Genomic DNA, 27419 nt, shown 5'->3' on the forward strand with positions numbered 1-27419 from the left:
TCCCCAAGGTCGTCTGTCCGATTGTCTAGCTTCTACAGGTCGTTAACCCGTCTCTGTGGCTTCCTAAGGTCGCCTGTCTGTCTAATCTTTTGAGGTCATTGGCTCGTCTGTCCGCTTCCTTAAGGTCATTGGCCCATCTGTCTAGCCTCTCAAGGTCATTGGCCTATTCGTTTGGCCTCTTGAGATTGTCTTTGTGCCAGTTTGGCTTTCTGGTCTCTTTAGGTCATTGACCCGTCTGCCTGCCGGGCCTCTCAAGGTTGTCTGTTCACTTGTCTGGTCTCTGGCTTCCCAAAACTGCAAAATATAATTTCGTAAGTTGGAGGTCATGTGAGCTTCAAAAAATGAATTTTAATTTTTGTAATTTTGAGGTTATGCAAACTCCAAAAATGAATTTAAAATTTCATAATTTGGAAGTGATGTGAGCTCCGAAAATCAAATTAAAATTTCATAATTTGGAGGTCATGCAAGCTTCAAGATTTGATTTGCTTGTCCATAGTTTGAAGAGATAGATTTATCCGACCCCACCCGATTTAGAAGGGCAGATCCCTTGTAGGGGTACACGAGCATAGGTAACTGAAAAATCAAGTTTGAAAGTTGATCTAAATTTTGATTTTGGACGTTCTCAACAATTTCCTCTCATCCATGGAAATCTCCTCCTATCCAATACCAACAAGATCCCGCGGTTTTCTTATTAGGATCAGGTAAATCCAAATTCTCCGATACCTATACCCGAGCGAATTGTAACATCTCGCTCATACATTGCTAAACGACTTAGTACACTGTACCTCGCGTCAGGCACCGTCAAATTGGTATTGTCATTTAAACCGGAACTGTATTTCCCACACAACACAACACAAGCGACATACGACTCTAATGGAACGCGAAAGCGTCCTCCGCAGAAAACACATACGTACAATATTTGACCAATATGTTAGGTACTCTTTTATCAAAAGACACACGCATAAATATACGGAACGAATTAATACGCGGCTAAGATCTGGTGGTCGACGTTTGATAGTAAAAGTGGGTTAATAACGAGCTGCCGCGTCGCGACGCAACGCCAAGCTCGCTGTTGCACTGTGCATTGCATATTATCATCTCAAGTCGAGGCGCACGTTGATAAGTTCGTCGGGTTCTGATTTGATCGTTCTGGTAAATGTTCGGACGAGAATATGAAAACGCCGCCGCCGATAGTGTTCGGTGTGAATTTTTTTTACTATCCGAGTGCTCGATTTATTTGCGAGTTTAAGTGCAGTTGCAATCGCAATTGACTATTTTGTTTTTGTTTTCCTTTACAGTTCAGTGATTAGAAAATAACTATTTCGAATGGAATGGGGTTCATATCGTCACCGGTTCCTTCGTTGGTGCATAGTGTCGTGAGTATTTTTAGCATTTTTGAAAATTTATTTTTGCTTTAATTTGAGAAATTTTCAATTTTGGAAAGATTTTTTGTGTATTGATGCCATAGTGAAAGTGCAAGTTCAAGTTCTCGTGAGTAATATTCCAAGTATCAGGTCACAGGTGAATTTCGCGGTCACCTTTTCGATCGATAAATTCAAAATACGCGCGAAACTGTCACATATTTGTCATCATCGATGAAGTATTTTCGGTCGAATGAATCATAAATCGATGGTATTCGTGGAATATTCTACATATCTTTAGATTATTTTCTTCTTTGCCAAGGTGACGCCGAATTGAATTTCTCTCGCTAAATCAATTGACGTTTCAAAGACTTTGAGGTTAATGACTATTTCCTTCCTTTTGCTATAAATCAATGGCATCTCGCACTGGAGGAAATGTATGTCAGAAAATCAATAGGATAAATAAATGAAAAAATAAAGAAAAACATTGTTGCTGAAAGGAAAAGTCTAATTTCTAAACGTATCAGTAGGTAGCTATAAAGTCGTGTTAAAAATTGACGAATCGTTCGAATATTCTCTCGAATAATGTAGGTATATGATGAACAATGACGATCAACAGGCGTTTTTTTCTCGATCATTACACAAATACTATAAACATTATACTGCCGAAATGGAAATGTACGACGAGTAAAAAGGAAAATGTGGGGAAAAAAATGTAAATTACTCACACTTCATTCTATCTATTATTTACGGCCGACTGCTTAATTTTTGAACATTGAAAAAATAAGCGATTATTAATACCTACCTACTTATTGCGGATATATCGATTGTGTCGATGTTGTTATCAAACCATTGTGACATGTCAAAATGTCATCTGTATTTATGCCTATTAAGCGTTGAAAATTGGATTCCTATACTTTTAACTACGTAGATTATAGATCGAGTAATGGTGAAGCTGTTGATAGATATGTATCTTACCTACTTATGAGACAAACGTATGGAAAATTTAATAAAGGATTTCAAATTTTACCTTGATTTAAAAATAAAAAAAAAATTTCGAGTATGTTTTCCAATAGGGAGAATTTGGGCATCTTTGAAGTTCTCATTATTTTTGAAAGAAGAGGTGAAAAGGCTTTAGAAATTTCGAATGCAATTTTATGCCTTGGAAAAATTGTAAGGAAAATTTAATTGAAATTTTAAAAATAGCAATTTTTTAATTATTAACGATTTATTTGCTGGAAACTACGAGCTCGAATGCACAATTTGAATTTTATCAATTTGCAAGGGAAGGAAATTATACCAAAATAGAATTTTATGTCAAGTATAGGTAGTAAGTAGGTATGTACCTAGTGCTGTGTTTGGGTATGCCTTTTGAACCCAATGGAAGAGGGAGAGGGAAGGTTGGTAGGTACATCAAGGCTCTCCTTAGTTTGTATTATTTTTTTAAGATAATTAAAAGTTGAAAGAAGCTTTGATAATTTGGAACTTTTTTTCCCAAAAATTTCCAGTGTAACTTACATAATTTTTTTCAAAAAAATAAAGTTCAGGTCTCAATGAGAAAAATAGATCTCAAATCAACTAAAATTCCCAAAAAATGACACCAAACATATTTTCCATTTCTGTGGAAAGAAATTTGCTCATATTTTCTTATATTTTACTCATAACTATTTTTTTTATACTTTTCGCTTTACTTATTACGTCACATATTTTATAATTTTAATTATGTATTGCCAAATTTGGATTACCAATTAGGTGTCTATTTCAGACGGATTTCCTGAAATTTGAGCTGGGCTATTGTTACTGGATTAAATTACTCGTATGTGAAAATTGAGGTGAGGATTGATGGGTTGAATCCAAAAAATGAGTAAACGTTTGTTTGCAACCTCAAATTAGTAAAAATCTACACGTAACATAACATTTTCTCATTTTTTTAGGAAGAGGTAAATCAAGGACAGATCTGCTACATACACATTTTTCAGACTTTGAATTGAGTGTCTGTTGAAATGGGAGAAAAAGGAGGAATGAGGAGAGCGAGTTGAATTTTTCTACTTGAAAAATTTTAATTTCACGTAGGTATTATGAATGGTTATACTTACAAGTACAATTATTTTTGGAAAATGAATTAATTTTGTTTTGTGGATGCCAAGCTATGAAACAACCATTTCTGTTCAAGTTGAAAGATTTTTGAATTTTATTTTTAAAAATTTTGGAATTCTTTTAAAAAGTTAATTTTTTTTACAATAGTATTTTTTTTTGGTTTTGGCTTTCACCATTTCAGGAAAGGAAAAAGAAATCATCAGTAATTTGACTCTTTTATAAATATTTCAAGTAGGGTAGGTAAATAGGTATTAGGTCTTATTGCATGCGATAAAATAATACAGTCACATTATTGCATTTTTAGAGTTTTTGCGCGAAGCGCGAAAAAACTCTATTGTAATCACTTTTTCATAGTCGTCAACGTCGTCGTCAACGTCGTCGTCGTCGTCGTCGTCAACCTCGTCGTAGCATTTTAATTATTAAAATGCTAAGCAATATGCAAAAAATTCTGATGCCGGGTTCTTCGAATTTTTGGAAACCACTTTCCAAAATGACGTCGAAGAGACCCAAAAGTCGCCAATAATGACTCAATTATTGTCAGTGGTTCATAAAGAACCACTTTCAGGTGACGACGATCCACTGTTTGAATTGTTGAAGTCTCATTACAACCAGATAACCGATGTTACTTTAAAAACGAAGCTGCGCAACACTTTCTTAGACATAATAAAACAAATGGATATAGAAAATGGAAATACTGGAGCTATGTTTAAATTCTTACGAGAACAGTGCAATGCTAGCAACAAAAAGAAAACGTATACATATAAGCGAAAAATTTACGATGTTATAATGGCTGGAACGGTAGATGAGGACGAGTTACTTGACGACAAAGAAGAAAATGTTGATGAATCGACAAAAATTGGAAGTGTAAAAATTTTAAAGTTTGAACCGTATTGATGTCTATAGTTAGTATTTTGTTTTGTGAATTTCCGATTAAATCCTTTTAAATAAATTTGAAAACAGCAAAAATTCTCTTGTAATCAGCGAATAGCTGATGGCTTGTTTAGTATTTTCTCAAAACCTTATTTGTGTGTGAAAATAAAATACTCGTATTAGCTTGTGGATCAAAATATCTCATTCATATGTATTTCTAAATTTGGATAAACATGAAATTCACGAAATAAACCATTTCTGAAAGTTGAACATCGAATACGATGAAGTATCTACTCGAGGTCGTCTCCACCTAAAGCAAAAATTTTCCAACATTGAGAAATTTTCAAAATCACTCGATGGTAGGTAAATCGGAATCGAAAAAAATTGATCTACCTACTTTTGATAAAATGTCTTGAAATTTGTGATCAAATGATTTACATTTTTGAAATGATCGATGACAGATCCGGATCTCGTCCTATTGACGGATATTTTCGCCAACCAAAATTACAATTTCCTGTTTTTTCTTCCCTACGCGGTTTTTTTCAAGCCTGTGGACTACGACTACAGAGTCACTAATAGTAAACCGTGATCTCAAAAGTAAAATCGTCCGTTTCCTTTTCTAATGACCAGCTCGCACCGGATCTACAAAATAGATTGATTAATTCCGATTGTACATAGACGTTTACTTACTTACAGGTTGAACATTATGCAAAAAATCGCTACTGTCTTGTTATATATTTTTCATTTGCATAATGACCGTATTGATGTGGTTTTTATACATCGGTCCCTATACCTACGTATCTGCTGGATGAACTCGTGTTGACAATGAAAAAACCATTAGTGAGTTGTATGTATGGAAATGATTGTCGTATGTAGGTATTGTCAACCTGTAATGACTTTTGAGTTTTCATTTTTCCAGGTTATACGTATATTCATGAGCAGGTCTATAGGTACATATATCTCTTTATATTCGAGTACCTATATATATTGTGTATTTTCGAAATGTCGTCTTTATCGTGATCAAATAAGATTTGCATGATGTTTTGGAGAAATGTTTTATGACTGCGGTGAGCTTGATTGGGTAGTTTAAATAAGTACCAGCCTATTTCAAGTGCCTATTGAGATACGTATGTAGTTTGACGTTTCATTAAATTTAAATTTGATTTATATGTACCTTAGGTATTGAAAGTATTTGTGCTTTTGTTTGATGAAAGAATTTTATTCATTTATCAGTTTAATTTGAACGATTTTTGGCGTCTTCGGAAGAATTGTTTTTATGATGAGATTTTCAAAGTTGAAAAAATTTGCATAAAAATCAAAAGTCAATTTTTGTAAAAATCAGTAAGTTTTACACATTAAAACAATTTGGTCAGCACAGGTGACTGGTTGATGGTTCGTAAATAATTTCGTTAAAAATTTGATGAACAGGTAGGTAGGTAGGTAGGTATTTCAAATATCCATATTCTTGAATGGAATTTCCCCAAAAATTTTCCTTCTCAAAGAAATGTATTGCCATTACATGTATGTATTGAAAAATGAGAATGCAGATTGATGTTACCGGTTTTGAAGCAGATACGAGCTTAATTATTTCTCGGATATCTAAATTCATAAATGCATAATGTATTGTACGAAGCAGGTGTATATTTATCGGCTCTCATGAAAGCGAAAAAATATGGACGAAATTAAACGTCGTGATTTGTGACTAAGATGTTGATCGTGAATTTTATGCAATTGAATTTTTTACGTGTAGCTATAGCATTGTCTACTGTTTTCATTTATGTAGGTATTTCATATTTTCTTTTCGTATATGGATAACAATTTTCATCGTGACTTCTTCTTCTTCTTTTAGTCGTGACTATTTGGTTGTCAAAACAAATGTGAGAATGTAATTTCAAATTATGATTCATTCAGGCAGCTCTTTTGGCTACTTATTATCGATACAAAATTTGTGCATATTTATGAATTCGTAATTTTAAAAATTCAAAAATTAATACCTTAAGCCTGTATAGGTTCCGGTACCTAGGCAACATTTCTTTACCTATTCGTAAAAATTAGAATCAATAGAATAAGCCACATTAAAACGCTCTTCGCTAGCTGAATTTTTTCAAAAACAAAATAATTCAACATTTTATTATTTAAATACTTACTCGTGAAATGTGCTTAGCTATCGTTTATTAAACAGCACTTTCGAGCGATAGAATCAAAGTACCCAAACTTACTCTGGCGTAGCCAATAGATTTTTAGACATGAAAAATCGAAATTAGAAGTAGGTAATTTTCTGAAAACCTTTCGTGATATTTGATGATTTTATGAAAATGGAGGTAAAATTACTGCTCGAGCGAAGCAAGAGCGAAGCAAAAGCAAACATTTTTTGAAAACATGGGTCCAAAAAAACGAAACTTCATCGATTTCCGGCCACTTTTAAAAAATTCACTTCGAATTACGTAGGTATTTTCTAAAACCTTGAGATATTTCAAAGTGTATCTAAATTACTAACTTAGGTATTACTGGTTTTTCAAGTGACACATCAATTTTTTCGACATTTTTTTTATTCATTAGGTATAACTTTACGTTCATTTCAACGCCAAACGCATTTAAAAGTGAAAACTTCGTGCCATTGGAAATTTGATGTTTTCGGAGGTTTAAAACAATACTTGGGTGGTGGGTACCACAATTGATTTTCAATCAGACAATCACATATTCTGGTATATACCTATTAATAATTAATAATTATCGAGTTGAGCAAAGTTATGACTATGAGCTATACTATCTTCATTCCGAAGGCTTAATTTTCCCAAAATAGGTACCTAAATCTCTCTTTTTCTTGTTTTCAGTACCTAATTATTTCTCAATGCCTGATTCTGAAACTTTTATTTTCCCATTCAATTCAAGTGTGCTACAAAATCTGAAATTTTTTAGGAATATTTTTTGAAAATTATTTCTGTAATAACAGTTTTGTTTTCCAATTCGTACCTACAAACTTGTAAAAAAGTATTTTTAGAAGTTACAAAAAAAAAAAAAAAAACAAAAAAAAAACGAAAAATTATGTAAACTTTGAAAATAGAAGTATTTTTTAAATTAGAAAACCTCCAATCCTTTTCAAAAATGTGTGTTTTTTTTTTGAAATACTATACCTACCTACTTGAAATACACTCGTATTCCTCTTATAAGCGTTCAAAAAGTTATTTTTTGATGCTCTATCTTAACTCTTGTTTGAAAGGTTTTTCATGTTTACATGATTCAAGGAACCAAAATGTGAACCCAACAGATTGTAATCTCGCTCAAACATCGATGTTGAAAAAAAATATTGATTTCATATTTTTAAATCAATATCTTGAATTCTTGATGTACCAAAACTTCCTAAAAATGATCAGAAGCTTAAAAAAGCAAAATTACCTGGGTACTATTTCATTTTTTGTTTTAATTCATTCATTTCATAATTATAAAAATCCCAAAAATACGCCGAGATCTTTAAAATGTCTTTTGAATATACCGATTCAAAAACCATGAATAAGACACAATTGAACAATCATAGTGTCAACTTCCAAAAATTAACTTGGAAAAGAAATTCGTTTGGTTTTGTAACTGAAATTCAAGCGATTAAGCAAGTGTATAGTCAAAGAAATTGATACCTTTTTGAAAGAAATGGCTCAATCTATACCAACTTCTAGTTCAATATTCTATAGGTAGCATCGATCCAGTCCCAAATGCACACGTCATACGTTGCAATTTCAGAGAAATTAACAATTTTCGTTTTTCTCCCACTCATTTTCATCAAAGTAAGATTTTTTTCAATTTGAAAGAATGCTCTAACCACAGGTAAAACATCGAAAATTTTTAATTTTTTGAAGTCGGAATTGCATGACGTATTTTGAGTTGATATTAATATGGACATGAATTTTGGCCCAGTGAGCCACCTGAAAGGGTGGTCAGTGGTACCCAAATTAACGCAATTCAAGAGAAAAATTGAGAAAGGTTCAAATTCGAGGTGTCTCACATCCCTGCGAGTTTGAGAAAATTAAGTTGAAATCTGCGAAAGCCAAAGATATAAATTTTCAACAGAAATGTAAATTTCACTCCCTTAGGGAGGGGTTACGGGTTAGGTAGCGATCTGACAATTTTTCAGGAGGGTTTTGCCCCCAAAAGATAACTTTCACTAGTTAATTTCAAAACCCGTCTACATGCTCTTTCAACATTTTTAGTCAACTTGGTGATGAATAGGTATGACTTTTTTTAAACCTGAAATCACAATTTCCTTTACAGCAAAATGAGGGTACGAGGGTGTGCAAAATTTGTGCCTGATTTTTTTTCAATAGAATGATTTTACCTATATGCATGCGATATATTGCATAATTAATGTAGAATCACCCAAAGTTACACACATACGCACCGAAAAAAAACGATGTATAAATCGCAGTCCTAGGAAAAATTTCAACTCCATAATGGATTGGAAATTGGAAATTTCCTACGTCGGAAAAATATGGTCACGATCGATCTAACAATGGTTCTTTTTTCGTCAAATTAGGCGCAAAAATACGAACTGTGCTCCGTGCTCCGGTTCGTACACGATATGCAGCAGTTGAATCTCATTAAATAATAATAGTAGTGATAAATACATTTCGGAAAAGAAAATTAACGGTTTCGACTTTTCACATCCTCTAGAATGGTGATCGCGTTCACGATATACACCGTGGAAGCATGTTTTCTATCTGTAAGTATCATTAGAGGTACAATCGGCAGAGTAAACTGTGGTAGGCGCCCAGGTACCATACATTGCATACTGCACAGTGCACACAGATCTCTTCTGTCAAGTAAATCCATTTTTCACGTTCGCGTGCTCGGATGTTTACTTTTATACGATGATAAATGTAGCTGATTTTGTTTAAGAAGAATTTCATGTCATTATTTTTCGATCGATATTAGTACGTAATTCGTGCGATAAAAAGAGAGACTGAGGTGAAAAAAAAGGGGGCGTCGAAGATGGTTTAATTGCTGGCTAATAGTGTATAGTACCTATATCGAAGCAGCGAAAGTGATTTAAATACCTCGTTTAATGTTGTTTAAGTGGCGGTAATCCTCGTTATAGGTGAATGGAACATTGACACATTAGGCTGACGAAGTTTGAGAAAAAATTTCGCCTGCTGTAGACGCGCGTCAAGACGATTAATAAAATTCATTCGTTTTTTGTTTGCTTTTCAATCGTTGATCTTTGGTTCGACTGTTTGTTAGGCGTTTTACTTTTTTCCTTTAAAAGATAGTCACGTACCTACGTCGTACGTACTACGTACTGTAAAAGGTAGCAATGGGCGGTTTTTCTCGTGTCTTAGGAAAAGAAGACTCGTGTCGCGAGCTATGGACTTACTTAATGGATTTTTTACTAAAAGAGAAATTTCAGCTGCCGATGGACGGCCAGTGGCCACCGGCGACCGTCGCGTAGCTCGTGTTGGACGTTTGAGTATTATCTCACACACATAACTATACCTAGTACATTTGATGGACATAACAAGAGCTCCAGTTATACCATTGAATACCGTTAATTCGAATTGAATTCAAACAAAGCGCCCGGTGTTCTCACGACCAATACCGCTGGCTGTGGATATTCGTACTCTTACGCGTGTTATAGTTTTCACCCAACGACACCATGTTAATTGGTAATGGACTTGGTACCTAGTAGGCGAGTTGTGTTTTTTGGAAAAATCTTGTAAAACGTGAACGTAGGTACCATGCTAGCGGAAATGTAAACATCACATAACATTAGTCGTGTACAGTTCATTTTCAAACAGTTTTCCTTTTCACTATACGTGATCATACTTTTTTGAATGGACTACCTATTATTCTGCAGGGAAGGTGTGACTGCAACTGTAGTTAGATCCTGCGGATGATAGAACGCTTCACGTTGGTTTTTCAAGTCTGAAATTTAAGCTTTTGTTATTTACATGATTTACAAAAGTAATTTCATAGAAATAGGTAGATACCCGTTAAGTAGGTATAGTAGGTAGTAGGTACCAACAGGAAGAGCCACACAATTTTGAGAGCTTCCAGAAGATAGAGAATTTCTCAAATATAATTTTGTTTTTGAGTAATGCTTAAGGCTAAAAAAAGTTTGAAATGAAAAATGCAAAAAAAATTCAATTTAGAAGGAAGATAATACATACGTAATCGTCTTACTTACCTGCTTATGAAATGTCAAGGAATTAAAAAAATTTTGAGTACTCCACTTTTGAATTGTTTTAATCATGATACTTATTTTTTTAAGTTGGAGAATAAAATTAAGAAAAATGTAAAACCGATTTTCATAAATTTTTTTTTCTCTGAGCAAGTATTAAAAAATTTGTAGCATTTTTTATTATTACATATTTCTGGTAGATATGTAGAATTGTAGACAGATGAAAAACAATTTCAAAGAATTAAATATATTTCGAGTATCTACAGAAAAAGAGACTGAGATTTTTTGAAGCTCAAAGCGGACAGTTCCTATCTGGGTACTTGATTGATGAGGTTTTTTTTAAAGAGAACCTTTTAAACTGACACTCTCAGATTTGAACTAAATCAAGCTATAGATCAAAAGAGCATGTCGTAAGACCTCACTTAACAAAATTTTAAATGCTAAAGTTCATTTTTGGGCTTTTGACGATTTTTTGAAAATTTAAAAAATCCAATAAACGTTGTTTTTTGAGGACGATTTTTAAACATTTTCATGAAATTTAAGTGTAATTTTTTGGAGCAAAGTGAATCAGTGTGAATAATTCCTCCATTATAAACTTCGACAGATCAACAACTACCATGTTCAGACCATTCTGAAGCCTCCAACGATTTTTAAATTTTCTTCAAAGACTTGAAATCACCCTGGAAAGGCAAACAACGAACTTTAGGACCTATAACTTTGGTCAGTGCTTATTGGGTACATTTTCGACCATTTTAGGTGGAGATGGTTACCGCAAAATTCCAGAAGTGTCAGTTCAAAAGTGAATTTGTGATCAATTTGTGAATTCCAGAAAATGTGAAAAAATCAAATTTTCAAAGAAGGGGTATTACTACGAGCGCTTCTTCGGTATGATATCGTCTGGTGTGTTTAAACCATCACCTGACTCGAAAAAAATTCTCAATTATACTTTTTCGGAGCCTCCAGCGAGTTTTTAAATTTTTCCAGAAATATGAAATCGCTCTGAAAGATACCAAAATAGAACGTTAAGACTTATAACTTTGATGGATGTTTGAGGTGAAAGAGATTTGAATATTTTTTAAAGAAAATTTTAAAATCTCTGGAGGCTCTAGAATGGCTCAAAACTACATAGTACCCACACAGTTGCTAATGTGTGGGAGTTGAATTGAAGATTGTTCTAAAAAAATTTCATGAAAAACTTAAAACTGTCCTTAAAATAACCTTTTTGAACATCCTTTTTGAATTTTCAAAAATTTGCCACAAATCCAAAAATGGACTTTGGGCGCTGAAATTTTGATTATGGGGGTTTTAAGACATGGTTTTTTGATCCAGAGTAGTTTCGTTCAATTCGGAGAGTGCCAGTTCAAGAGGCTTCCTTGAGAGTTAGGTACCTACAAATAATATATTTTTGGTTATGTCTCCGGAGAAACAGAGCGTTAAAAATTTGACTAAATCTTTTTGATGTTTTGTGTTCAATTAATAAACTGAAAAATCTTTCTAGCATCGAACTTGGGAGATTAAAATTGGATTTGATCGATGTGTTAATTGCTCTTCAAATTTGCTAAATACTTAATCAAAAAATACAAAAATAATACCTGCCTACATATAATTGTTTCAAACTTTGAAAAATGTATGTTTGCCTTCGAAAATGTGGACTATGACTGTTTTTCAAACACACCTGACAATAATTGAATCACAAAAAAAAACAACAACAATAACAATAATAAAGATTAAATTTTATTTCAGAATGATCTAATAATAATTTCATCGTTGTCCTCGTAAAATTAATTTTAAAAAAATTGAATAAAAAATATTGTCTTAATTTTGGATTACGGTTGTCCTTTAAAAGTGCGAGCGTGCTTTATTTGTAGCCTATTCGATTATCAGCACATTTTATTCATAAATTAGCCTGAGTTGGACATTTTTTCAATTTTTTTATCAAAACGAGGGGTGTGGGACTGTGGGAAGAGAATCCCTCATCAATGTAAATGACCATTTTGAATAACGAATTTCGAATCGATATTAAAAAATGCTGTACTTATACCTACAAAGAGTAGGTAGGTATAATATTTTTGTTACAGAATTTTAAATCAGAAATCGAAATTACGTACCTAGATCTACATAACCTATTACCTACATCCAAAAGTACACTTCAAGTCCAAATTTTAGATGCTGAATTTTATTTTGCAATGTTTGGAAAATTTTTGAAAGTTCAGATTTGATTAAATTGAGATTTACAGTAGATAGAGGCTCGATGAGCTTCCAGTGGATTTTTTTATTTTTCAGTTTGTGAAAAATTTATTGAAATAATGGATTTGAACAGGTAGAAAACGATTTTTTGAAATTTTTTGTCGGAATCGATCGAAAAGGCTTCATATCTGTACACTGTGAATTCAATCTTATAATAATGCTGAATTTATATTTCGACACTTTTTATGCCTATTATAGGTATAGGTATTAGGTAATTTTTGAAAAGATGAAAACCAAAAAAATCCAGTAGGGTAGGAATTGAATTTCAGGTGTTCATTTCAGTTAGATCGTACTTTGATTTTTTCATGGAAAATGGTCAAAAAGGAGAGTTCCTTCAGGTGGCAACAAATTGGTCTATTTCAAACCCAGTTAATCTTTTTTGAACTCAAGTATTCACATAATTTTTTTAAATCATCAAATGATTAAATTATTTATTTTTAGCTGTATATTTTTTCCTCAAAATCTATTTGATATTTTTTGAAAAAAGCACCGCTCTGGTTCTTGTTTATTTTTGTCGCAAAAAAGAGCACCTGGGATGGGAGAAAGTTGATGTGAATTTGATTGACCCAAAAGTCATCGATTAATCGATTTAAAGAATAAAAATACGCCCATGATAATTTGACGCGTGTTTACGTACCTTATAATCATGGTTTTTAAAAACCTACATTATATATTAGGTACCTACGAAAGTTTATATGAAACTTGCCATTCTATACTTTACGTATACGTATCCATGAATCCAGGTATAATTTAATTCTTCAGCTCGTGCTAGGTTCGGATAGATATTTAAAGAAAGAAATCCTCGTATAAGTAAAGATGTAATTTATACCAACTTCGTATTGTTTATAAAATTACACTGTTGCGGGGTCTCATTTTCTTGACAATCGACAATCGACAACGTGCTGAACGCTTGTCCAAGAGTAATTTTGGCGTATAAAATATACCTACCTTCTCTTCCTCTTGATCTGCAAAGCCGACTACATTTCATTGTATTGTAGGTACGTACTTATGTCTAAATGACCGCACGGTTAATTTGTGGATGGATAAAGAGTCTTAATTCGAGCAGCTGAAGAGCCAGTACGAATCTGTGATTACATCATTAAGATATTTTTCGCGTGTCTTATGTCATACGTGTGTGTGTAGTTTAACGTGAAATTTGTTAAGTACTCGTATTATGAATTTGCGGTTTGATGATGACGATGATGATGATGGTGATAACGGATCACATTTTGATACTGTAACGGTTATTCGATATGTGGATTGGATTGGCTAATATCGTGGTGTAGGTTCTATTAAATTCGACGGATATCTGGCTTATTACCTATTTAGATATGTGTTTATTGCAAATATGTATTTTCTTTATGCGTCATTGTTTTTTTTTTCATCTTTGCGGGAAGCTTGTGTGGTTTTCAGAAGCTATAGAACTGATGTGAGAAGGTTTCCGGGTTTGATTTTAAAACAGTTTGAAGAAATGATTGATTGTATTTCTTATACTTAATGTCTTATTTATAAAAGAGAATGGCATGTTGATCCCTTCTTTTTTCATTCAGGCAAGTAGGAATAAAATGGGTACAATTTTAGGATCTCCTGAAAAACAGGCCCTTCAAATCGAAACCTCGGTTCAAAATCAGATAGTCACGCACTGGTATTGAATTTTGCCTCAAATTTTGAAATTCAATATACCCTTTGAGGTTTCAAAAATCATGTCATTTTATAAATTTTCGCAAACACTCATAATTTCGTAAGAAATGCAAATTCAGTTTCAAATGCAATTTTGCTACATCGCGTTTTTTGGCGTTCCACCCCCCTTATCACGACTCCTATCGATGATAAGAATAAAAATGACACATTTTTGAAATCGTCGTCAAATCCCGCAACTTTTTTATTTGAAATATTTTTTGCAAAATTCAATTACCGACAATATTCGTTCGAATTCGTGACTTGAGAAATTTGGAATTAAAAAGTTCAAGTTTGGGAACCACTGAAATGTTGAGTATCACTAATAGGAATGGTCGTGGGTAGATATTTCAAGAGTGATCCAATACGAGTTATTTGAAGAAGACAACCAGCCCCCTACTCCCGTTTCGTCAGGATTTATTGGCCGAAACATGTGACAACAGAGGTGCTCAATTTTCACTACTTTGGGAACTCCTGAATCGGTTTTGCAATTCGATCTCAAAAATGTAATGGTGGTTTCGGGGTCGGGAAATTGTCCCCTTTCGAGGGAATATTGCGAAATTTGTACATATCTTTCCGATTCCATTGTTTTGAAAATTTTCTGTTTTTTGTACCCCTGAAGGAAAAATAACGAACAGGTACTCGTAAGTTTAGTACTTTTGTTTTATTTCAAATAATTTTGTTGAACATTGAAGCCTTCGATTTTCAATGAAAGTTTTTTTAACTGCTCTCTTTAAGCCTACATATTTTTTTTGTCAGCATTTGGAAACTTCCAGAACCACTTTTTTTGAACCTTGGGAAAATCAAGAAATAGGGATGAATTAGGTTCTCATAAAATCCCATGTCTTTGGGCGGAGGGAGCTCAAAAAAGTGGAACTTCAAATAGACTATCCTAACAAATCATAATATAAGCTGGCTGAACTTATATAGGCATATGAAGATAGGTAGATCATGAAAAAAAAGACGAGTCATTTTGAGTTGATAAGTCCCTGAGAATAGAGTTTCATCTCCGCAAGTGCCACTGGATCTGGAGAGGATACATGAAAAGACCCTCAGAGATGAGGCATTTCAAAACTCGAAAAATTTGATAGCTTTTTGGCTATTTTTTTCGATTTATTGAAATTGGAAATTGTTCCAGATCGAGATGCACCAATACCAATGATTGGAATTGATTGTATTTCACACGTTGTCTCATTATAAATCCATAAATAAGTTCACATGTGCGTATAGGACTCCGTTCCCTTGTCACAGATCGAAACAACAATGCATCTATTAATGGTTTTTCTATTGAAAAATAAATAAGAGCATTCTGCCATACCAAAGACGACGTCGCGTGCATATTCGCGCATTTAAAACTACGTAAAATATTCCAAACGACGTTCCGCGCTCTTTGTAACGTTTAGAATGCCATTAAAGTTCAAGTGAGACATCAAGATTGTATTTAAACCTCTTCACTCTTCCTTATTCATTGTGTTGATTCGTTGACGTGGACAGTTGTTGGAAATATAATCGCGGTTTTCATTTAGTTAAAGCCTAAGGAGAGAACGCTAACGTAAAGAGAGACCGGTTGCCAAGTATGCATCTCACAGAGCTACAGACACGTGCTCATTATTCGGGCATTTTCTTTTGTAAATTCACCTTGAATGGAGTCGATACGTGGTCGGTTTTCTTTTAAGGGTATTTTTCATTTTTAATTGGATAAGCTTTAAAAGGTAGAATGCACGTGAGCACGTGGATTAAGAACTTTTGATGAGAGATCTGTGAGACTTTGAGGCGTCGTCATCATCCAAATGATAAAACGATGGTTTGTAATTTCCCTCCATCAACCTCCGCCAGGCCAGCGTCACCATAGCGTCAGTCTCGTGATAATTACAAAAAGCGCGGGAGATCAATTAACTTTCGCGGAACGACTAATTTCGCGACGAAGATCTTTCTTTCTGACAGCGCAGAGCACGAGCGCACTTTATTACGCATTCTATCGATACGTACTTGAGTACGCTAAGTACAAAGTACTCGACGTAAAGTAACGAATCGTTTGACGCATTTTGTGACGTGTAAAATAGAGTAGAAAAATAGGGAAACGTCGTTCACGAGAGGTACATACGTACCTATGGTAGAGGTGCCTAGAATTTGAACGTATATAAACCGGTAAACGTAGTAATTATACTAGGAACAGTATTGTCGCAATTACACTTTTCGCTTTCTTCAGTGTGTTTTTCAGTACATATTACAGACTACTATATGTCGGCTTGGTTTTTTTCTTCGCGCTTTGTAAAAACAAACGTGTATCATGTGAATGATTACGTCTTGGTTCCCATGTTAATAAATAGATGAATGACGGCGTAACACGTTTGCTCAAGTCGTTTTGATGCAAAATGTTCATTTAACGCCGGATTTTTAAATATTTACCTTAATAATTGTAAATTCACTTAATGTGGGAGGTGTCGACTCTTTCTCTCAATTTTCAATTCCAAATTATCATTTTTACAAGTGCATGGTCTCTACGTAGGCTACAAATACAAGTATAGGTACCTACGTAAGTTAGGCAGTATGTTGGAAAAGGTACCTACATTACTTTACAAGATGGTTACGGTTTCGACGATTTTAAAATCATTTCTGACCACCAGCCTATTGGCTGTTTTTTTCAAAGTAATCATTATGATGATTTAACGCGCACTCGAAATATCAAAAGTTCAATTATAACGGCGTTCAAGCGATGAAAATCGTACGAAATCGAATAAGTACGAGTACGAAGAGAATCTCGACGTGTAGACTTAGTTTACTCTTACTCGTACCTAGACCTACGAATACGTTGCTTTCTCTGCGTTTGCCTAACCTAATTTTGAAAGCATCTTTGTTGGAATAATCAAAGGTGAAGTTTTCGGCTAAACGTCGTAATTATGGTTCAAGTTTAGATGTATAGTTTATACCTAATATGCACGATGTAGACTATGTAAAATATCGCCGATATGCAGATGACCAATTCACGCGATATTGCATGTAGCCTTTACCTATATTTTGACAGATGTATCGAAGCATCTGAAAAATATCTCCTCAGCAGATACGTCTGCGTATGTATATCTACCTACCTTCATGTATGAGTAGTCAATGATTTTATTGAAGAGATCGTATTCATCATGTATACTAAAAATACCCACTAGAAGACTGATTGATGGTTAGAAAGACGTAAAGACGTTGATGAAATGATAATGAAGTTATATCATACCTACCTAGTTTAGAAATGAACAAACAATCTATCAATCTTCATGTCATGATGTACGAGTATCTTTTAGAACCCTTTGGGTGTTTGGGCTAATGATTAAATAGTTAGGTAAGGTACAGGTAGGCATAGAAAATTTTGGAAATTTAATCGTATTAGAATTAAAATGAGGTGAGTTTTTAAGGCGAGACTGTTGATAAATTATCGAAAGTTTGAATCGACGAAATATCGAATTCACCTGCATACCATACTTACTTGATTTTTTCGAAAACTTCTCGAGCAAGCGATCAAATATAATGCGTCATCGATGGCATCAAAATCTTACCGATACCTATTTTAAACGTTTAAGCGGCTGTTTTGTCTTTAATTTATGTAGTTCAATAAACAGTGCGATCCAAAAATCGTGATCACTCTTAAATAATTTTTAAAGTAAACAGATGAAGAGATAATTTTAACATACTAGTTAAATGTATTAGGCCTGTATACAGGCTATCCCATCTTTTGAAATGCAAAAATGAGGTCTTTTGGATCTTCGAAGTTATCTTACTTCGTAACTGAGATGAGATTCATCAACATGAAATCATAGATCCGGATTTTTTTTTAGTCAGAATATATTTTTTATCATATTGTTGTTAGGTACCTGAAAGGGTTCTGAAGATATGGGTCGTCGCAGGAAAAATTCAAATTCGAAACCTGTTTTAAATGTTCAAAACACTAAAAACCTACAAATTTTTCTTTGAAACATGTTTTTTCCAACTTTATTTGTCTAAACAAAGTTTCTTTGAAATTTGTTGAAAAAAACAATAATTTTTCAAAACTGAATAAATTGTAGGTACATATTTTCTTAATTTTTTTGAAGGGGGGGGGTAAGCATGAAATATTGTAACAATTTCAGTTCTGGGGACTCGAGAAATGGCACTTGATAATGTAGTTGTAGGATCATGAATTTCAGTGTTACAAGACAAACTTGAAAGAAAAAGCAACAAAAAAATGTTTGCGGTAAGGGGAGGACCAAAAGAGGGAGGGGGTTGAACATAGTTTTACCCGTGTGAATTTCCGCGTGTTTTAAGCATTCAGAACAAAATCACAAAAGTTGCAGATTTTACAGCAATATTATTTTTTGCAATAAATTTTAATTTAAAATTGGTAAGACACAAACATTTATGATTCACTTTTATTACATTTTCGTGACAGTTTGGGTTTATTAAACCTTTGAATGCTGAATGAATCGTATGTCGGTGACGTCACGAATTGCATCTCTTCCTTTTTCAGTCTGTTCTCAAAATTAAAAGCAATAAAGTATGTATAGTTATACCTGTTCGAAAATCATCCCCCTCTCACAAAAAAAAACAAACAAAGAAAATACAATTCCTTCAATTTTGAAAAATTAATTGTATTTTTCTAAAAAAAATTGATTCCGAAAAAACAAATTTGTTTAGAAAATTGAAGTTGGAAACAACAACGTTTAGACGAATTGTGAGTTTTCAGTGTTCTGAACATAAACATGCCGTATTATTTTTTCGTCTTCTGTATATGTAATCTCAATATCTCAAAAATTTCGTGAAAAATCCGCAAAAAATGCGACATTTTTAGAGGAAAATTGCCTCTTTCCACCGTGTTTTTCTGGAGCTCTATAGCTCTTTATTAATTCTTCATTTTCCCCGCCGAATAAAGCCTTCAAACAACAGAAACAAATTTCTATTCAAATGCTCAACTTTTTTGCATAATTATTAATTTTTTGTTAGAAAATTATTAATGACAAAAAATCTACAAATGAAATATAAAAATATCGGAAAATTTCAGAGAAAAAATGTATGAAGAATACGAAGGAAGCAGAAGTTTGAGTAAAAGCAGGATCAAACGGAGAAAAAAAGAGAAATGATTTTTTTTTTCAGCTGATGTCTAATTTACTGACTTTTGGTCTAAAAAATAGGTAATTTGAAACGGAAAAATTTTGGCTCCAAACAAAACTGAATCAAAAAAGTATGCAAAATATCCAATTAGGTATCCAGAATTTCAGGTCCGTATAAAGTTCATTTCTTCGATTGTGGGGGATTTTAAAAACGTATAGGTATAGGTGTGAGGAGGTAGGTATATGTACAGGGTGCCCAGAAATATCGAGCACCCCTAAGAAGGTTTTTCATTAAAAATATAGGTTGGCAACGTGAAATAGATGCATATGATTGGTGGAATGTTATCTCTCCAGTCCAACAACCAATCATGTGCTATCATTATTATCATTCACTGTGACCAACCGAAGTATTTTGGTATAAAACTTTTTTAGGGATGCTCGATATTTCTGGGCACCCTGTAGGTTGGTAGGTTGGTAGGTAGGTATAAGTCGCTAGGAAAACATTGAAAATTACGGAATAACTTCGCTGAAATTTTAGTATAATGATATACTCGTAATCTAAAACATTAATTTTAGCCCGATAAGTCTTTTAAAAAGGGAGGATTAGGGGTTCCCAAAATGGGGTGTTTCAAGTTTTTTGAACACAAAAATTATAAAATACAGCTGATGAAATTGTCAAAGGCGCAAATCCAAGTTTTGATGGTGTATTTGAGCGCGCTTTTCATGATATGTACCATGTAATACCTTAGGTATTGCAAGTACAAAAATTTTCAATCAAAAAATGTCATTACCTATAGACAATAAAACTGTAAAAAAAACATTTTTTTGCATTTTTGAAGATCTTTTGAGTGCATGAGAGAAATTTGAAAATTCTTCAGAAACCAATACTGAAAACTTGCTGGGGGCTTTAGAAATGTATGAAATAAATGGTACATAGTTACTAGGTAGCTATTTTCAATTCAAAAAAATTCGTCAAAAATCTAAAAATTAACTTTGACATTTAAAATTTTAGTTACCTATACCTGATGGTTTTAATATAGAGTTGTAATTTATCTAGATTCATTGTGATATCAAAGTACATGATCTTACATGACTTCCTTGTCGATAAAAAAAGAAAAAATCTCATTTGTTATTTAGGTAGGTAGGTAGCTAGGTACCTCTGGAGCTATTTTTTATATTACCGCACTTGCTGGATATTTTATTGAACTTTCCTCAGAAATGCAAATGTTTACATTTATCATCACGATAATTGGACCTAAAGGTGTAGAAAATAGTTAGATACTTACATACCTACTTATTATAGTTCATATCTTAAAAGCTGGAATACTTCTAGGGTACAATCTTGAAATTCTTTTACGATTTCCTATTCATTAAGTTTTTTCTCAATATATATATTACCTATCTGCCACTGTCTGTTTGTATATTATGCCACTCGAGTAGGTAAATAATTTCTTTTTTATCGCAGGTCCTATTTAGTGAAAGGCAAATATATGATATACTTAGTTAAAGAGAGCACAACTATGTAGGTACTACACTGATTATCATAAATCGTTTTAGGTTAGGTAGGTAGGTATGTAGATATAGGTAAGGTAGTTATTACACAGACACCAAAAATGAAAAAAGAACGTGCATTTGTAATAAAACCATGGAGCTTCTATAGCCTTTACAAAAAGTACAAGGGAAAAAAGTAGGTATATCTTATAATATTTGAACCACGCAACTTTCACGTAAGCGGTAGAATGTTTAAATAAACACTTAAACGTCTCGATTCCCAGGCTGTCTTTTTCGAAATTTTTAAATTTACGATCACCGATACGTTTCTGGACAATTGCATATATTAATGCATTTATTTCCGGTTACATAAAATACCGCGCCCTGGAGTATTGTTTTATATTATTGTTCAAATGTACCTATACCTACTGATACAAATGTACACACTTATGATGGCGAAAAAAAAGTGATAGTGACAATGAATAAGTTTATTATCGAGCGGTATATGTGAAGAAAATTTATTATGTCATTGGTATGGAATAAAAATGCGACTTAATTACCAATTTTTACTCCGATGATACGGTGCTGTTGTTGTTGTCTTTTTTTTTTTTTTTGGAAAACGAAAAGGTTTTATAATTAACGACGACGCGAGGACCATTAACGAAACGATAATCAATTTTTAATTAAGCGGTTGTTAGTAAAACGATCAAATACGGTCATTTAATCTTAGTTATGATGTTTTTTCGTGTTTGTTTCAGGTAACGTTATGTTTGGTTAGCGAATTATGGATGCAAGGCGTTGTGGTTGTAAATGGAGCTCTAGAGGAGAGTGATAGTCAAGAGCATACGCCGTTTTACGAATCTCATAATCATATTAACGAACACGATCATTTTCACGAAGATGGGCATTGCGATTGTAATTCGCAAGGTGAGTTCATTTTTCTGTGTTTTTGTAAATACCTTCTTGTAATTTTTGTAATTGTGCTGTAAGAAGAGCTACGTGTTCGATTATTTACGTAAATTTAACGGTACCTATATCGTAATGTTGGAAATTTTTTGCGAGAAAAAAAGATCTCGATGAGTCAAACAACTATTGAAATGATGGAGATGTTCATTTTTATAGATCTTTCAAAAGAAGATTTTCCATCAGCTAGAGACAATCTTCTTATAGCAGAGCAGAGGGGGTTGAAAATATTTTCCCAAGAGTTTCTTTTTTTCAAATTCCACAAAGGGACAAAAAATCGAGGAATTGCGACGAAAAAATAGAGGAATATGACCAAGATGTCGGTATATGTGTGTCGAAAATTTAAAAATTTCGGTTCAGGTGAGAATGAGCCACAGAAAAAAATGACAAATTTGGTGATTCTTTTCTACTTTTTGAAAATGAGACGAGACAGAAATCAGTCTAAATGTTGCCTTGACCTCAAAACGACCTGGAAAAATTTCGCCCCCTCAAATTTAATCTACTGGAAATAGAGGACTCTTTAGCCATCTTTTTATAATTTTTGTATAATTTTTTTTCAAGGTCATTCGAGATGAATCCACGTTTTACAATTTTAAATTCTTTTGAATTTTTTGTTTCCTCCCTCTAGGTGTTGGTTTTAATGAAAGAAAAATCCTGAGAATTTTGGCCCTTACCTACATCTAGAAATTAAGTCATACAAGAAGTCATAATTGTAATGAAAAAAATCGAAAAAGTGAAGAAAACCAAAATTTAGACGGAAATGTTCTGTTTCTGCGTCATAATTCTTTTAAACAATCCTCTTTTCAAGAAAAAAACTCTCCCAAGATATCTCAAGCTGTTTTGGTTCTCTTATATAAAGTCCGCCAAAATTGGAAAAATCAAAGAAAAAAGAAGATACTTACCAAAAGAAAAGTTGATTTTTTTTGAAAATTTCATTGTCCAAGGAAATTTTCCAACTCTGTGCCAAGATTCTTCGAAATAACTCTCCCCTTTTTGAGAGAAAAAAAAACTTCCTCGGTCTCCCAAATAAGGTCGAACTCCTACAAACTCCAAAATTAGAAAAATTGTTCAAAAATAAAAAATTGTACTCAGATTTTTTTTTGAAAATTTGGCATTGAAGGGGCTTATTTAGAAAGATTGTGGCCAAGAAGTGAAAATTGTTCAAAAAATTGTTGCCATACTACAATTTTTTACTAATTTTTTTCACATTTTGGAGTTCTTATACAAGAAGACTAAAATTGCAAATGAGACGAGGGAGTTTTTTTCTGGAAAAGAAGGTCAAGTATTTAAAAGGTTCTCATCAGAAATGAGAACTATTCAAATAATTTTTAGAATTTATTTTATAGGTAAGTACTTGATTTTCATGTTTTTAATTTTGGGCACTCCATAGGTACAATAAGACCGACGTTACGGGGGGGAGGAGGAGGAAAAGAGGGTTTTCTTGAAATGGGAATTATTTAGAAGAACGATGACGCAGATATACAAATTTACACATGAATTAAGAATTGGCTTTTTTAAATTTTTTATTTGGAGGGAGGGGGGTGTTCCAGTGTAACTTTTTTGGGCTTCAAAGAAAATGAAAAAATGGAGAATTATTTTCTCACAAAATCCTACAATTTCAGGAGGTCCGAGCGCAAAAAAAGCGAAAGCTCAAAATAAGAGTCACCTAAAACACAAAGGTATAAATACACTAGGGTGGGTCGAAAAAAAACGTAGGTCTCGGAATTTTCTGAAATTCACATATGTGGTTCGTTTTGAGTTGAAACGACCCCAAAAAATTTTTAGCCCCCCGCGACATCATGGGCCTGAGCCACGTAGCCTCAAAGTAGGGCCATTTTAGCTAAAAATTCACTTTTCTCAGGTTAAAAGCTCCAAAATCGACTTTAAAAATTTAGCCTTAGCACTCAATCGGTAGAGTTTGAGATGCTGAATCTCCCTGTGGAGTTCATTTTTTTCGTGGGGGTTCGCTTACGTCTCCGACAAGTCCTAGAAAGTATGAAAATTGTCAATTTTTAGGTGTCGTGAAAACGTTTCCGCGAATTTACGCGCGAATGATGTTTTTCAGGGGGGCATGTCGATGTACTAAATTGTAAGTGTACTCGGAGGGTTAAATTTAGAATCATCAATATGCCCTTAGATCGCTGATAGGGTACATGATTCGAGTTTCATACATGATTTTAGGATTTCATTGATTTCATACTTTCATCATGCAGATTGCTTCTATTTTTTTTTTCATTTTTAAAAAATTCAATTCAGAGTGGCATATTTGAAAACACAAAACCCTCTTTGAAAAATTATACCTATCTACACCTGAATAAAACTGAGCAAAAAAAACACACATTTTTTTACTTTTGAAATTCAACATTCAAGTACATTTTTTTTCAATTGAAACTACGACAAAGTATTAAAGTAATACCAAAAGCAGAGTCAAAACAAGCTTTTTATGAACATGAGTTTTTAGGCACTCGTTAATTAAGTAATAGAAATAAAAACTTCTGAAATTGTTGTTTCAATTTTTTTTTAAAATGTACTTTTTTGTTCAATTTCATTCGAAAAATTGCTGTACTTGACTGTTATTCAGATTTTAAATTTTGTAAATTTAAAAAAAAATGCTGATTCTTTGAGGATGTGTCCGGATAACCGCTCGATTTGAAAACATCCGCTTTTACAACATTTTGGAGTCTCAAGATCAATTAAAATTTTTTAGAGAATGATTGAAACACGCCGGAGGCTTCAAAATGATCTGAAAGTGATGTTTTCAAGTCGGTCAGTTCTGCGAGACCTTGAGCATAATTTTTCTCGGAGTTGATCAGACCCTTCTCCCATCCTTGAAATATAAAAATATTTTTCAAATTCGTCCTTCACCCTCATTAAAACACTCTCAACATGTAGGAGATTCGTTGGGATGTTATTCACCAAACCTAGGCCATGAAAAATTATCAAAAAATGTGTTTTTGTAAAATTTGATGAAGATTGTTCTGATTTGTTGACACTGGAAGGCTCTGAGAGCTTTCAGGATTTTATTAGAAAAATCATCTGATTATGTATCGTACTTCGTTTATAACATGGCTGTATTTTTTCAGGCCCTTGGCGACCATTATTCAAACCCTCACAGGCAGACCTGCCGGATCCAGAATCGCTGCATCACATAGCCAACAGCCTACACGACTCATCTTCGCAAGAGCAACTACACGATTTACCTAACGATCTCCATCCTACCATTCAGTCGGGCGATCGACAAGCTAAAAAGCAAAATCACATGATACATTTACATTTAATACCACACATCTACGTTCCTGTCGTACACCCTGTACAATACTCGGTTTACGAAAACAACGACCATAAGTCCGAAGCGGAGCAAAATCACGATTTTCACACCACCGAGTCGAGCGTCTTGAACGAGCATTTCAACGACCATAGTCACAGCCAAGAGCAGCACGACGATCATCAACAACCGCAGCAGCATTTTTACAACCACGATAATCATCTAAATTTACAAAATCAAGACCAACACGACCATTTTTACAACCAAGATAATCATTTGAACGTACCGAGCCATCAAAGCTACGGCGGCGGCGGCGGCGGCGGCGATGCACACCAACACTACGATTTTTCCGAACACAGTCACAGTCACGAGTCCGCAGAATTGAATAACGCTCATCATAATGCCCATAATGCCCATAATGGATTTTATTATCCGCATCACAGCGAAGAGCACCAGTATCAGGTACACGAGGAAGGTAATCGCGATCCGTTTTACGGTAATTACGCGACCGGTAGTAGCGATAATGCTCATGTGTTACCCATAAACAACCATCTCAATTATTTCCTACCAGCCAAGAATAAGTTCGCCGATAGAAGTCGCTATAATAAACGATTTTTAGATTTTTCAAGCAGTATGTTAAGGTTAGGGGTCATGAGACCGCCAGCTCTAGGTCAGAAAAATACCTGGCTTATGAATTTCCCGGATCACAATACTCCGGTATTTCCTAAATCGGTTTTTGATACCAAAACTGTATTCGATTTCAAACCTTACGCTGTCAAAGCGCCGGTATTCGATTTCAAACAGTTCATCAAACCGAACGTACCCGTGATACCGCCTATTTTACCAGCCACCAAGCTCGTACAGACACCTGTTATACCAATGAATAACTTCTTACAAACGCCGGTCATGCCAATTAATAAATTATTACCGGCGCCCGTAGTCGTCTATCCTACTGAAATCAAGAAACGTGTTGATAAGGTGAAAAGCAAGAATTGATTTCATATATACCTACCTAGGCTACTAGCTACCCAGACCTACCTTCGTATTGTTGAATTATCAAGTTTGGAAACTGTGATGTGAAAAGATATTGATAAAATAAAAGAAATGATTGATAGAAAAGGTACTATAACGACGATACTATGGATATGCGTCTTCTTGAACTAGAAGAAAATTGCAGTCTTCTGTCATGTTTGATGATTAGAAGGTATCTATGTGTATTTCGAACCAACACCTATAGGTACCTAGAAAGTTTTAATTTCTTACTTTTAGTTAAATGGCCATAGAGCGTTGCTCAATCTAATTAATGTAAGATGTATTTTTGTTAGAATTTTATTACACGTGTCGTATTATGCAACGCGAAGCTCCCGGGCACAGCTTCAATCGTGAATTTCGAATTTTACCCCTTTGTGTTGTGATTTGTGTGGTTATTAATATTCCTCAATATCCTAATCTCTTGACATTTTTTTCAAGTGTGATCAAAGGGTATTATTTTTTGTATCACGTTAATCATAACACGAAGCATACCTAATTACCTACCTATGTATGAATTGTATAGGTTAGGTAAAAATATGTACCTACTTACTTGTATCAAAAGTAATCCTATTCCTAATGTATGTACATTTTACTGTTAAATTTTGTCTGGAGTAGAATTTTTATTTAGGCAGCATATATTCATAATTTAAAAACTAAAATACAATACCTATAAGTACGTAATTTCTAAACGTTACGACTTACGTTATTGATTTTTCAGAATTTTTTTCAAAATTGATAGATGAAATATGTATGTACATTTTTACCAGTTGACGTTTCATTTATTTTTATTGTTACTATGTATTACTTTTATTTAAAAATACCTAATCCATTAAACCAATTTGTAAATGACTAATCCTAACTAGTCTTTAATATTGATTTTTCACTTTTCACCTTAAAGCAGTATTTTCTGTTTCGAAATGATGAAAAATTAGGCAAACGTTTCATAAGGCCTATTACTTACTTACCTAAGTTAATTAAGTATGTTACGAGTAAGATTTTTGTTTTGGACGCAATTAACATTCGTTCTGTTTGTATTTTGTACATATTTTTTTATTTATTTGTGTGTATTAATAGAAACAATTAAAAATCGTTTTTTTTTTCTTAAATTTTTTGAACATAATAGACGTGGTTTTGGAGGAAGGAAGAAGGAAGGGGGCAGAGAGATGGCTTTCTTGTTT

General features: G+C 33.6%; 1 protein-coding gene across 1 annotated transcript; it reads left to right on the forward strand.

Moving 5' to 3' along the window:
• Positions 1-996: 996 nt before the first annotated feature.
• Positions 997-27333, forward strand: LOC135847529 (histidine-rich glycoprotein-like). Its single transcript, XM_065367090.1, has 3 exons — positions 997-1376; positions 21740-21908; positions 25028-27333. The coding sequence occupies exons 1-3, from the start codon at positions 1332-1334 to the stop codon at positions 26203-26205; spliced, it is 1392 nt and encodes a 463-aa protein (XP_065223162.1). The 5' UTR covers positions 997-1331; the 3' UTR covers positions 26206-27333.
• Positions 27334-27419: the final 86 nt, after the last annotated feature.

Source organism: Planococcus citri, chromosome 5 (genome assembly GCF_950023065.1).
Source record: "Planococcus citri chromosome 5, ihPlaCitr1.1, whole genome shotgun sequence".
In the NCBI taxonomy this organism is placed as follows: Eukaryota; Metazoa; Arthropoda; class Insecta; order Hemiptera; family Pseudococcidae; genus Planococcus; species Planococcus citri.

Excerpts from the sequence above, each read along its gene's own strand:
- LOC135847529 (XM_065367090.1), top strand. The coding sequence starts at position 1,332 with ATGGGGTTCATATCGTCACCGGTTCCTTCGTTGGTGCATAGTGTC. Across the intron at positions 1,377-21,739 it reads CTTCGTTGGTGCATAGTGTC|GTAACGTTATGTTTGGTTAG; the intron begins GTGAGTATTTTT and ends TGTTTGTTTCAG. Across the intron at positions 21,909-25,027 it reads TTGCGATTGTAATTCGCAAG|GCCCTTGGCGACCATTATTC; the intron begins GTGAGTTCATTT and ends GTATTTTTTCAG.